This window comes from Corvus kubaryi, unplaced genomic scaffold (genome assembly GCF_017639235.1).
Source record: "Corvus kubaryi isolate FWS band 111438036 unplaced genomic scaffold, C.kubaryi_AGA036_p1.0 split3-73, whole genome shotgun sequence".
NCBI lineage: Eukaryota > Metazoa > Chordata > Aves > Passeriformes > Corvidae > Corvus > Corvus kubaryi.
Genome location: NW_024582091.1, coordinates 37,234,692 through 37,248,694, shown reverse-complemented (window position 1 = coordinate 37,248,694; position 14,003 = coordinate 37,234,692). Strand labels below are relative to the sequence as shown.

The window sequence follows — 14,003 nt, the reverse complement described above, 5'->3', positions numbered from 1 at the left end:
ACCTTTATCATTGCCCAGGAAAATCAGGGCATGTTGTTCCTTTAAGGGACGTCTATCATTACCAAAGCTCTTGGAGAAGTTAGGAAGGGATGTTCTTCCGTAAATAACAGCTGTTTCTTTGTAAGAAATAAAAGGTAGAAGGCTTAATGTGCAGCAAAGCAGGTATTACATGGCCAGACTAAGCTGGTTAATTGCTTTTAGTATCTGTCTGTATTTGTGCATCTCTTCCTGTTCTTAAACAATGGTGTCTAGAATTACTTTTCCTCTTCTTATTTCATGGGGGAGGCAACAATTCCTAATGGCTACCCTTTTATCAGAAGTGCGCACGTGGATAAACTCAGGTTTGGGAGAAGCCATGCTTTTCAGCTGGTCAGAGGCATAGTGTGGCTCTAAGATAATATGTATGTTCCTGAATCTTCCTGTAGCATGACTGAGACATTTCAGTTTCAATGTGTCTAATTGAGAAAGCAAATTACTTTTGTCTTGTGTTCTTTCAGCCTGTATTTTTGAAGGAAACTCCAGACTGCACCTACATGTTTGAATGGCATACTCAGTATGCTTGCCCACCTCTTAAATCTACTGAGTGCTCCTACAAGTAAGTTGTTTCCACAAAACTAAAATGGAGCTGTATGTTGAGAGAGACAAATACAGCCTTCTTGCAATTCAGTGCACCACTGCTCCTTTAGCTGTTGTGTTTTGACCAGCTAATGTAGCATTCAATGCCAATGCATAATATTTTAAATAACGTTTGCAACCTGTGCTTCCGAAAACTAATTTCATTGGAAAAAAAAATACTTTGATGTTCGTCTGGAGAGTAATAAAAGGGTACTGTTTGGTATGTATTTATTGATGGTTGAATGCTGAGTATGTTAGGTTGTTGGAAGTGTCTAGCTATTATTTAACAATATCTAATTTGAGTAAGACTACAACTGTCGGTTTGAAACTTCCACCAAAGAATGCTTCAGGAAAAATGTCGTTTAAATCTGTCACAACCAAGTATTAGCTCATTAAGATTGCGTTAGTGGGATCAAATGTGGCTAGTAATTGGCCCAGAGTTGGAACATCTGGCCTCATTATAGGTCACTACCCTAAGGTGAAACAGTGCACTGTAACTGTGTGTGTGCATGCCATGCACTGAAAGCCAGCATGCTTGAATTAAAAGTTGGAATTACTCTTGCATGGGCTGAGAGCTGTTTGCATGTGGACAGTTTCCGTGGGGATAGCTGGTGCAGTGATGTATCTCTCTACTGAATTTGAAGTTTCTGGGGAGCACTGAGTTCAATGCAGACTTCTTTTCCCAGCGTAATTCCCTGCTTAGAGTTATCAGGTTAAAATTACTGTAGTAACTTAAGAATTGCAACTTTAAAACACTTAATTATTTTACATGCCTTTAATCTTTTGTACAGGGATGACGAAGGAAACTTCTATGACTTTTCATCCCTGACGCGACATAGAGAGAACTGGGAGGCAATTGCTGTATCTGCTACTACCCAGAAATACTATATTAATGTCTGCAAGCCCTTAGTACCATATAGTCCTACACGTAAGTGCAAAATAAAGATATATTCTTCCTATAGCTAGGGAAGGCAAGTGGTAGGACAGTACTGCTGATGGCTGTTCTGGGTGAGAAAAATCACAAAGGAAAGTACGTGGAGACAGTGGTGTGGTTTCAGCACCAGAGGGAAAGGTAGATTGTGGGCCTGATTTCCATCTTAGTGGGTGAGATTCACTAGCAGCTCTTACCTTCTCTTGATAACTTTGTCACTCTGGCTCTTCTGTCCTTATCCAAAGTATGCTGTAGCTCTTAAAGATTAAAATAATCAGTTCAGAATTTCTCTATGGCATCTTCTGATTGACTCTATGTTTTGTGCAATGCAAGGCCAGACTGTAGCTTTCCAGTCTGTAGCAGTCTACTTCCACTGTGGTAGCTGCCACTACTTTTTGCATGACCTTAAGTGAAGTGAGACAATTGCTGCTAGTTGTGATTTTTGGGGAAAATACTCCCCAGTGAGTATGGTTTGGACAATGGCCTGGAGATAGATCCATAGAAGGCATAATATACCTGAAAGTCGAGTGGTGGAGTTTTATTCCAGGCAAGTACACCTTACTAACATTTGGAGTGATAATGCAGTTTTTGTTTATTTGTATAGGTTCCTGCCCTTCTGATGCTGCTGCCTCCCTCATTGAGGGTACAAAATGTACTAGTCTTGGGGAAGTTGCTGATGGTCCTCGTTGGGAAAATGTCACTTCTGTCCTGAAATACATTAATGGAGATCAATGTCCAGATAAAATTCGGAAGAAAACAACAGTATTGCGCCTCAAGTGTGATGAAAGCAAAATTGTAAGTGGGTTCCTTCTGCTGGGATTTTGTGTTCATGTATTTTAGATGCTGAGCAATTTTTAAGAGGTCATTTTGTAGTCTGTTGGCACAAATTTTGTCATCTGTAATAGTGTCAGATCATCTGCTTCCATCTTGAAGATGAATGTAGTGCAGGTTGGGAAGTGTTTCAGTTAGTAAATAATGCTCTTGGCTGCGTAGTTCTTAACGCTTGCGCATCTGTATGCCTTGCCATTAAGTACTCTTCTATTTGATGAGATTTGAATCGCCTTTTGGATTTTCTGTTGGCCTAGGCTACCTTTAGCTCTCCTCTCATTAATTTTATTTCTCCTGACAGTGATTCTGTACTGTTGTGTATTTGAAATAATCACAGTAAAATACTCGGACTTTGGATAAATTCACTGGACCATGATGATGTGTTGGTTTCTAGGACTGGTGTGCTTGAATTGAGCTCAGCTACAGGCTGCAGGGATGAACCTGTTGGCATGGAATCTTAACACTATCACTCTATAGTGATGTCACTCTCTCCACTGTTCTGTGTTTAGGAATCAAAGCCAGAACTTATAACTGCCATTGAAGATTGTGAATATACCTTCTTATGGTTCACTGCTGCTGCATGTCCTCTTAAAAGCAATGTGCAAAATGACTGTCGGGTAACCAATCCTGCAACAGGTAAGGAGGAGGCCTCAGGATTTTATATGTGGAAGAGGCTGCTGGAAGCAACACTACTGTGTTTGTGTTCCTGAGGGACTTTGTTAGAAAAGGGCAGTGTGACACATCCTCTGGAGGGTGACTGACAAGCTTACTGACAGCAGAAATATCTTGTGCTGCAATATCCCTTGGAACATAAATAGTCTATAGTTCAAAACTAGTTTTTCCTCTGTTAATGTGAGTAAGTAACTGTTTGCCTTTCTAAGCTAGCAGGCAAAAAGGGTCCGGTTAGCCTTTCTACTGAATTAAGTTCCCGAAAGTTTATAATACAAAGAAATGTCTTGATTTTGAGTCTGAAAGAGATTAAGCTGTTCCCTGATCTCTCTATAGGCCACCTCTTTGATTTGACATCATTAAAGCGAGAGTCTGGCTATACCATCAGTGATTCACACAACAGAATAATTGAGTTGAATGTTTGTGCTGAAGCTAAAAGTTCATGTGCTAATGGAGCTGGTAAGCATCTTATCCTCTCTGGTACTGTAATCATTGACTATAGGGTAACCAAAAGAAATGCTTATGCTCAAGTTTATGGTAAAATGTGATGTTTTACTTCAAATGCAGAAGGAGTGAAGGGAACAGCTGTGTGGCTGTAATGACTAGCAAAAGAACCTAAAACTGTTTTAGGAAATGAGGCCATGTATTTCTACCAAACACCATTTGCATGGACTCGCTTCAAGTCCCTGTCCCTTTAGTTCCTAATGAATGGGTATTTTTTGGACATGAGGGCAGGAATGTAGGTGCTTCTATTGCACATCTTTAATCCTCTGAAAATGGAGCCATTACAATCTTCCAGCTAGAGTGAGCTCTGTGGTGGTGCATTACTGTAATGCATCCGCACTGGGCTTTGTGTCTGCACTTCAAACCTTTGCCAGTCTTCTTTCTAGCTTTCTGTTCTGATGTGGGTGCTTCTGAAACATCAGTAGAAGTCAACTTTCTGCTTAATTAACTGGTTTTTAAGCTGCTTAATTGCAGGTTGAATTACTAGCTCTTCTGTCAAAGTGAATATGAAATAATACTTAAGCATCTTAGATGCTAAAATAGGAATATTGCTCGTTGTGAAAATTATTTTTGTGTAGTTAGAAGAAAATATTGGATTGATTTGGTTTTTAATAGGCATCTTAATAAAATTACATAAAATCTGTCTGACATTTTGTGTTAATTGCTTGGTTTTCAGAGAAGCAATAACCAAACACTGCTCTGCGGTTGCTTAAGCATGTATAGATGCAGTACATTCAGCTGGTTGATGAAGTATTAAAGGCAACATTTGGTCTTTGTATCAGTGCAGTTCAGCTCAGTTTAATGGCAACTCTGGATAGTGTGGCAAAGCCTATTCTTCTTAGGAAAATTAAAGTGACCTTAAAATCTTAAGTTTCCTGCTGCTTATGTTGTATGGTGCAATTTTTCAGGGCAGTTGCATCAGACTTGATCTGTTTTCTTTATTTTTCTCTCTTTACTTTAGCTGTCTGCATCACAGGTGGCCGAAAACCAGTTAATGCTGGAAAACAGAGTAAAACTTTAAGTTATGAAGATCAAGTGTTAAAGCTTGTCTATGAAGATGGAGATCCTTGCCCTGCAGACCCTGTGCTGAGGCATAAAAGCTATTTTAGCTTTGTATGCAAGTCTGAAGCTGGAGATGAGAGCCGGCCTGTTCTTGTGTCTTTTGACAAGCAGACATGCAGTAGTTACTTCTCTTGGCATACTTCCTTGGCTTGTGAAGAAGAGGTGAGAATCACTTTTTCAGAAAACACTTGTGGGACTTAAAATTTCTGGGGGGGATTAGATATAATAGCAGTATATTTTAAATTCTTTGGGGGAAAGGTTTCTTCCTGTAGTACAGAAGCCAAATTCATACAGGAGTTCTTGTATGCTTTCCATACTGACATTTTCAACAGGGATGAGCAATACTTGACAAACTCCTGTTTCTGTGTTGAGCCAAGTTAAAACTTCTAACACTTGAGAGTAACCCCTTTGTGGAACCTACTTAGCTGCTTTTCTGTACAGTTCAAATAGAAGCCATAGAGTGTCATGTTGGGAAGTGATGGTTAAGGTACTTCAGTGCTTGAGGATGGATAGCATCTCTGTGCATGGGGATAGTCTTTGTTTCTAGGCAGGTGACTAGAGGCCAGGCAAGTACATGATCAGTTTGCTCAGTGCAAAACCTGATAAACTTCGATAGCATGAATTTAGAATCTGCTTCTGATGTACAACACATGCTGTAACAACATCATTTGGTCAGTTTAGTTGAACTGGTGCTCCAGACAATGCTCTGAGATAGTCTGTAGTTAATTTTAGCTAATTAAAAATGACCAGTAGTGGTGGGTGCATGGACTAAAAGGCAGCACTAGGAATAGAAGAAGGCTAAATGAGCTATTGGATGAATTTAGATCCTTTCTTAATACCTGAATATTTCTTTTTGTGAATCTGCCTAATCATTCTTTTTGCTGTTTTGATTACCTCCAGTGTGACCATCATTCCCTGCAATAAATTGTTTTTCCTCCTCATCACTGTTTCTTTACTACAATAGCTCTGGCTTCCATTTAGGAAAACACCTTCCAGTTTTTCTTTACCCAGCAGGAACTTTCACATGTCTCCTCTTTCAGCTACACACAGTTCTGGTTTCCCCTTCAGTAATGTGTACCATGCTGCAATAGAAATCAACAGTACCCAATCCCACTGTGTTTTCTAGCCTGTTAGTTCCATGTGGTGATCCTTAGTGCACTTCTGATCACTTTTTTCACAGTGACCCAAGCTATTTCAGTATGATGATATCTGGGTAGCAACAGTGATTATTTGTTCTTAAATTAAATGGTAATTTTGTTAGTTGCTCCTTATCCAATATCTAAACAAGAATAGATTTCTCAAATTCCACATAGACTGTCAGTAGGTTTATGCATGTTAAGAGTGTATGAAATTGGTTCTGAGGAAATCTAGTACTCAAGCCATCAACTTGCAGTACACTAACTTTACATTGTTATAACCAAGCTTGTTTGTTGGAGGTGGTCCAGTGATGTGTGGGAGATGAGGAGAGGAAGGGACAGGGCCCGATCTTAAAACCTCATAGTGACTACATTTGCTGGAGTATGTGTACCAGAGCTTTGTCTTGGTATTGTTCTGATAGGGACTCCATTCCATAAGAATGTTTAAATTACTAAGGTTTTTCATATGTTGCTTGTAGGTGTTTAGTATCTGTAGACAAGCGAAAATTGTGATGAATGCTGCTTTACTTATATTTGAAACTTTTGAATGGAGCCATGCTTCTGGCCCCAAGAAGGATAAGGTGTTTGTCAATTAATCAAAGCAAGTAGTAAAAGAATAAGAGCAATAAATGTACCTTCTTGTAGGTGAAGTGCTCAGTAATGAATGGCAGTTCCCTTATTGACCTGTCTCCTCTGATCCATCGCACTGGGTATTATGAGGCATTTGTGGATGAAGATAGTACAGATGTTTCTCCAGACTTCTACATCAACATTTGTGAGCCTCTCAATCCTATCAAAGATGTCAGCTGCCCACCTGGAGCAGCTGTTTGCATGGTTCCTGTTAATGGATTGCCAATAGTAAGTACCATGCCAGGAATCACTGAAATGTGCATTTCTCTAATAGCTTAATATAGTATCCCTATGTAGAGACCCTGTTTGAGCCAGAGGCTTGACAATGGATTAAAGAAATGGAATGCAGAATTAAAATCTCCTCTGCAAAGTTCCCTTTTATTGCTTTTCCCTATGAAGAAGTATTTTTCTATTCTATTTTTCTATTCTATTCTGAACCCCATTGATTTTTTTTGGATGTCAGAAGATTCAATACAGTGATAAATACGAAAAATTGCTACAGAGAATTTTTTTCATGAAGTGAAAAATAAATTCTGTGGCCCAAAGTGCTGTGTGCCAAATATGGACACTGGGAAGCAGAATGTCTTAGCCATTCTGTGGCTTAATTGATATTGTGATAGCCTGTTGCAACTGGAGCAGTCTAGACCCTAGCATGCTTCAAAATGCACTTAGATCTTTCATGGAAGAACTTGACAGCTGCATAAATAGTGAGCCTGTTACAGAGGATTGATTAACTTGTCTGTGTTACTACCTTAAAGATCTAGGCTTTTGCTTTTGAGGACTTGTTTGCAAGCTCTAGAAGATAGACATAAAAAGCTCAGATTGTTTTCCATGAATTTCCATATTAATCTAGGGACCTTACTTCATTCTTAATGCTATTTTTAAGTGATGTGTTGGTAATTTGGCACATTGATGTAAAGAAGAATCTACCTCTAAGATGCAGAACCTCCCTGGCTTTTGTCAAGTTTTGTCAAAATCTGTTTTGAGTTGCTCAACTTGTGTTTTGTTAGGATTGAAATGTAATGGCTGTTCTTTGAGTATAGAATGCAGTTTTCAAAAGAGCAATAGTAGTGCTCCTGTGTAAACCAAACAGATGAATCCGAGCTGATCTAATCTCTGGGCTGATCTGGAATCTAGATGTGTCCTGTACTTCTACTAATAACATTTTTGCTTGTGTAGGATATTGGTCGTGTTACTGAACCTCCCCAGTTCAATAAGGCAGCAAATGAAGTTTACATCACTTACAACAGCACTACTCCTTGTCAGATAAGCAACAGATTGAACTATACTTCTGTTATTGTATTTCACTGCAGCCAAGGAACTAGTCTGGTGAGATATCCATTAAAGTTATGTTGATATTGGAGTGTAATGGAAAGTGGGTAGTAACCGGTGTTAGCTGTGTTTAAAACTAAGTCAAGGATTTGTTTCTAGAATGTATGGATGGACTTGTTTCAAGAAGTACCATATTTGTATTCTTAACTGGCCAAAATTTTACTGACTGCCTGAACTTTAAGCTTGAGAGTAACAGGTTCTAATGATTTCAAGGATCAGATTCCATGGAAGTAATGTAATGATAACTTATCGCTGACATTAAACTTTATGCTGTATTGCACCTTGTTTAGATCCTAAAGTTTGTACTTGTACCTCAAGCTAACACAAGAACCAGTGTAACTGTACAGGTATTACTGTGAAGTGTTCTCCCTATGCTGTAACGTTTTCCATAATCACACACAACTTTAAAAATTTGCATTTAGTTGCTTATGTTTTTATTTTGTGTCAACACCTGAACACTAAATTGAGTTTGCATGGTGATGTGAATCTAGCACTTCTTGAATTTTTTTAATACTTCAGCAAACTGTAGAGAAGCACTTAGATATGATGTTTGTCAAACTAGAGCTTGCTGAAGATCATGAAACCATTTTCTGTCAACATAGGGCATGAGCTGAAACTTGAGGCAGCTCTGAATATTACACAGACCATACTAATACTTCAGTTTAAAACATGATAAAGTAAACAATATTCTCTTTAAACCCTAACTCAGTGAAATTTCTTAATGCTCTCTGCCATCAAGAAGCACAGCTCTCACACTTTTGCTGCTTGCAACTGAGCTGAACATCAAAATCTCAACCCTAATTAAGAAGAAAGCTTGTGTACCTTGATTGTTTTCTGGAGCTAGGTAGAATGCACTTCCCTTTTAAGTTTTTTAGGTACTGATTATAATATGGTGTTTGTCCTACAATCAGTGAAGTCTAGCCATGGTAGTAACTGAGGTTAACTATTGGGGAGGGGGGGAAATGCAGAGACAGCAACAAATTCTCCAAAAATTAAATGTGTCTTCCCGTGTTCTTTGGTAACAGGGTAAGCCGAAGATGATAAGGAAAGTTGATTGCACTTTTGTGTTTGAGTGGGAAACTCCAGTTGTGTGTCCTGATAAAGTGAAAACTTTAGGCTGCTCTGTGATTGATGAACAGCTACGCTATACTTTTAACCTGACCAGCCTTTCTGGAAGATCATTCGAGGTAATGCCTTCTGGTGGTGTGACATTTATTTGTTTGTTTTTTTATTTACTTATTTATTTATAATTCCCTATTGCTATGAACACTTTAAAACTGCAGGAAGGGTTTCTTTTAAGCATTCTGGGGTGTGAAAAAAGGCTGAAATGTGCTGTGGTCAGTATCAATACTTGTTTGGCTTCTGGCAGAGGAAATAATATTAGAGGGTAAAACATTTTAATATTTTTGAGAGTAAATTTAATGGACACAGTGATGGGTAAAGGAATGAGAAATCTTCACCTTTGATAGAGTCTTGAATGAGAGAGCAGGTCTGCTGAGCAGATTTTATCTGTGGTCCTGTGTGCTTTATCTGCAGTTTTGTCATATTAAGAAAGGCCAGACTTGCAAAATTAGTTATCTTCTCCTCCTGCATTATGCAAGTGCTGCCTAAGACTTGTTTTATGAAGCACTTGTGTGATTTTGTAAGTATTAACTCTAGACTTGCTGTGATGGTTCTGATTTTCTACACAGGTATTTTCTGGGTCCAACAATTACCACGTTGGTGTGTGCAGTGTAGGCTTGCCCCAGGGAAAATGCAGAGATGGGGCAGTGTGTCTGACATCTAAAAGTGGCGTGTCATCTTTTGGAAACCTAAAGGAAATGAGAATGGACTACAGCCACCAGGATGAAAAAGTCATCTTGCAATATACAGGAGGTGATCGGTGCCCTCCAGGTGAGATCGGAGCAGACCCATTCTTTATGTTCAAAACTTGTCAGGATATTTTTCCCTTAACACATGAGGTTTTGTTGAGACAGGAGGAAGCAACATAGATTTTACATATAGCAAAAGAAACATGTAATTTTGCTAAATCACAAGCATCATACATGTTGATCTTGCAGATTAGTATCTCCCTAGAAGAGACAGTGCAACTTTTCTGCAGGGATGATTGTAGCTAACTGTGTGCTACATCTAGTTCTCCAATTGGGTTTAAATTCAATGTTTCAGTATTTCTGTTGTCTGTCACTGACCTTTCTTTAAGAAGAAATATATTGAAGTACAGGCTTTGAATAAGGTTCCAAATGCAGATACGCCTCCTGTTCTATTGTGTGTAGCTAAGAGATTGTATCTTTCCTTCTCAGTGACTGAAAAGGGAGAGCTCTGTGTGTTCCCCTTCAAGTACAAAGGGAAGACCTATGAGGAATGTATTACAGAAGGGAAGAACAGGCCGTGGTGTGCTACAACTGAAAACTACCAGGGAGATGAAAAGTGGGGATTCTGTAGTAGCAGTAAGTACTTCCTATACTTCATGTACAAGGGTCTTAGCTAACACAGAGATTTAGCTGCACTAAAATCCATACATGCCTGAAAGCCTCATGTAAAATACACTTTTTCTTTTTTCCAACCTTTCCCCTTATAGCAACTGCAAGAAAGGAATCTACCATTATCTTTACATGTGATGAAAATGCTGGTGTTGGGAGCCCATACCTTCTCAGTGAGACTCTTGGTTGTGCTGTGACATTTGAATGGAAGACTCAGGCTGTTTGTCCTCCCAAGAAAATGGAGTGCAAATTTGTCCAAAAACACAGAACTTACGATTTGAGAATGCTCTCGTCCCTGACAGGATCATGGATCTTTTTCCACAATGGGAACTCGTGAGTAATGAGCAACTCAGAGGGAGCAGCTTGCTTATCAGTACAGTTGTAATGTGGCATAGTATTTCTGTTTGGTCCCTGCTCAGTGTCTTAAAGCTGTCAATGCTTAACACTTCATATAAATAAAAAATCTGAAGGGACTGAGTAATCACATTCTTCATTCTCACCCTTTCCCTCTATTGGTAACCCTTTTAAAAGGATGAATATGTCTAAACTAAAAGCTACTTAAAAGCTTTCTATTTAAACTTCTATCTTAAAAATGTAATTTTGTTGTTTAAATGCTATTTTTTTTGATTCTTGATAGTGTTGAAGAAAAAGCTTAATTACTTAGTTGCTTTCTTTTGACTCAAATGTGTAAGTTGTTGTCTAAAGTTTAACCGGGACTTTTTACCCATATTTCTCGATGTGTTAGCATAGTGGAAAATATGGATGTCAGGAAGACATCAACCTCTCCAGCCTCCCTCCTCCAGTGAGGAAATAGAAATGAACTGGCAAGGATGACAGCATCTAATTCTAAACTTATGATAGACTGTGGGGTAACAAAACACTTCATTCACCACCTCGCTAGCAGTTCTCTGCCCTAGCATATCTGAGCTTGTATAGCTCCGAGGAGATGCTGAATTTAGGGTAGTACTATAATCTTTATAAATGAAAAAACTTTTGGATATTTCTTGACTCTGTTCCAATTTCTAGTTTGGACTTAATCTGGTAAATGATCAATTTTTTTTTTTGCATGGTCTTTTACTTGAAAATGACAGTTAGAAGTAATCTGCCAAACCTCAGTACATGCTTTATTCTGTCGGCTAATTGGAGATTTAGTTTCTTGCAACCTGTCTAGCTTCCTATGAAGATTCTAAAGTTTGCATATCACTTCTTCAGTTTAGCCTAAATGAATTTTAAAGAAGTTTTGTCTACCATGTTCTGTATAGGTACTATGTGAACCTCTGTCAGAGGGTACACGAGGGACCCACAGGCTGCCCTGAAAGAGCCAGTATTTGCAGGAAAAGCTACAATGGAGATGTTCAAGTTCTTGGACTTGTTCATACACAGAAGCTGAATGTGACAGGTAGAGAGTTCTGTTTTGTTCCTGTGGAGAGCTAGAGATTAAAGGATTAAATCTTATGTCCTGGCTATAGTAGTTCTTAAATTATGCTGAAGCCTTTATTTTGAAATATTTTTATCAGTGAATCTTCTGTTTAAAAATGAAAACAGAATGTGATGCTTAAGCCATGAGAAAATATTGAAGCAAATAAACAGTGTTGTCATTAAAGCTGTAAGAAATGAATTACCTATCTGAACATCAAGAGACCCTTTTATTACAGTGAGGATATCCAAACACTGGCACAGGTTGTCTAAAGAGGTTGTGGAGTTCCCTACCTTGGAGGTATTCAGAGACTGTCTGGACATAGTCCTGGACAGCTGGCTCCGAGTGACCCCACTTGAGCAGGGAGTTTGGACCAGACGACCTCCAGGGGTCCCTTTCAGCCTCAGCCAATCTGTGATTCTATAATTGTGAGAGGGGAAGTAATTTTTGTTCATCCAGTTTGAAAAGACTTACTCTGCATCTACTAACTTCTTCAATTAAAGCAGCATGTGAAGGATGATTAACTGGCTTCACTCTTAGGAAAACAAATACAAACCAATAATGTCAACTTTATTCAAGCTTCTAGTTTAAGGAATGTTTTTCAAATTGGTGCTCAGGGAAATTTTCCATCCATTTACAAAAGCAGTGACATGTATTGCCTGTGTTTATTGCCTGAGTTCCTTTATAAATGGGTATCTTCATTTATTTGTATGTTTAAAAAAATGATACTTTAAATGTAAACTTTTGTTACGGCCATACTGGGGACCTGAACACAGGGTACAATGTAAAGGCAAAAGTGTTTGAGGAGTGATTTTTAAATGATCACAAGTGTGAATGCCTCGAATTACTGAAGTACTGTAATTGATATATGGTCTATGCAGGGGAAAAGAATGCTAGAAGTAAGGAAGTCTAGGGAATGAGCAAAGGAAACTTCTGACAGCTGCTTACAAAAACCTTTTATCACCATTTTTTTCTTCTAGGTGATACAGTGTATATTAGTTATTCCAGTGGGCAAGAATGTAGGAAAAATAAGAAAGTAAGAACAATTATAGAACTGAAATGTGCAAGAACAGTTGGCATGCCCATGCTGCAGAGGTGAGTAATAAATTTACACACCACTGATCTTCATGGCCAATTCCTTTGTACCTGTCTAGTAAACCCTTAAATCTCAGGACAGGGACTGTCTGCTCTGTTGGACAGTCCTTAAAATGATCCATGGTCTGTACTTGCGAGGCATGGGGTCTTCTGGAGTTTGTGCAATTGTTCATTTCCATAAACATTGTATTTTGTATTTATCTTAAAATTTCTGGGAAAAAACTTAAACATTCTGATTTCAAATTAGATCTGACAGTGGCTTGGATGCTGTTGTTTCAATGTGCCTAGCCAATGTCATTGTACAACCACTCTTAACTCTGTTCAAAATCTGTTTATTGAAGGACATTTACTGTCGGTAAGTGAGCTACTAAAGCATGGTTTATTTCTGCCTCAATACAGTGTATTTAACCAGAATTTGTCTAAAGTGAGGTATATATGCATGATCACAAATACTTAGAAAGCTTGAGGACTTTTTTCTTAGTCTCTATATTAACTCCATATTGCTTGTAGAATTGGAAAACTGAACAAAATGCTCTGTGTGAGTCAAAGAACTAGGCAGCAAAGTTTGACTAGCTGTCAGGGTTTAGGAATGATATTCTCTGATTCAGTGCTCCCACTGAAACTATATGCTGCTTGTTCCCCCTTTCCCCTTCCGAGGGCTGGAGAGGAGAAGTGGAGGCACAGAAGATAAATATCATGGGTTGAGATAAGACCAATTTACTGAAACAGAAATAAGATAAGAAAAGAAACGGTAACAACATTAATACCAATGACAGAGGATACAAGAAGGAGCTGAATGGTTCAAATGAGACAACGATACATGACTGGGGACCCTCTGCTGTGCTGTGCTGGCCCAGGAGGGACCCCTTCTCCCTAGAGAAGATGTCCTTCCCCCTGTTCCTAGCAATGATGTGAGGTGGTATAGAATAACCTCTGGGTCCTGGCCATGGGCTTTCCTGGCTACTGCAAAAATTAACGCTGTCCTGGCCAGAACCAGGACACTAGCTTATACCTATTGTTCTGCTTAAATAAAAGGCAGGTTTAGCATGCTGCAAAAAAGCAGCCTGATATGTTCGCTAGCTAAAATATATCAATAAAACCCTTTGATACACTATGGGAATTCTGGAATTTTCAGTAGGAAGCTGAGGTACAGCCAGGTCTTCTAAAATCATGAAAGTGCAGAAAAATCCATTGCAATTCTTCAGGTAGCTTTTTTTGAGTGCTACTTGACTATTTTAGCTTACTCTCGGTGTGATGCTTAGGCAGGATGTTGTCACATGTGGGTTAGCAGTTGTCTTTTCCTT

General features: G+C 38.8%; 1 protein-coding gene across 3 annotated transcripts in view; it reads left to right on the top strand.

Annotated features, from left to right (window-relative positions):
- Positions 1-14,003, top strand: part of IGF2R (insulin like growth factor 2 receptor) — a 57,775-nt gene that overhangs the window by 38,380 nt on the left and 5,392 nt on the right. For all 3 annotated transcript variants that reach the window (XM_042017082.1, XM_042017081.1, XM_042017083.1), the window contains 14 exons: positions 498-595; positions 1,407-1,543; positions 2,151-2,341; positions 2,884-3,010; positions 3,380-3,502; positions 4,509-4,771; positions 6,391-6,603; positions 7,555-7,704; positions 8,733-8,894; positions 9,399-9,600; positions 10,008-10,154; positions 10,286-10,520; positions 11,450-11,586; positions 12,585-12,699. In XM_042017082.1, the coding sequence (XP_041873016.1) occupies positions 498-595; positions 1,407-1,543; positions 2,151-2,341; positions 2,884-3,010; positions 3,380-3,502; positions 4,509-4,771; positions 6,391-6,603; positions 7,555-7,704; positions 8,733-8,894; positions 9,399-9,600; positions 10,008-10,154; positions 10,286-10,520; positions 11,450-11,586; positions 12,585-12,699 (2,300 nt within the window). The remainder of the gene's footprint in view (positions 1-497; positions 596-1,406; positions 1,544-2,150; positions 2,342-2,883; positions 3,011-3,379; positions 3,503-4,508; positions 4,772-6,390; positions 6,604-7,554; positions 7,705-8,732; positions 8,895-9,398; positions 9,601-10,007; positions 10,155-10,285; positions 10,521-11,449; positions 11,587-12,584; positions 12,700-14,003) is intronic.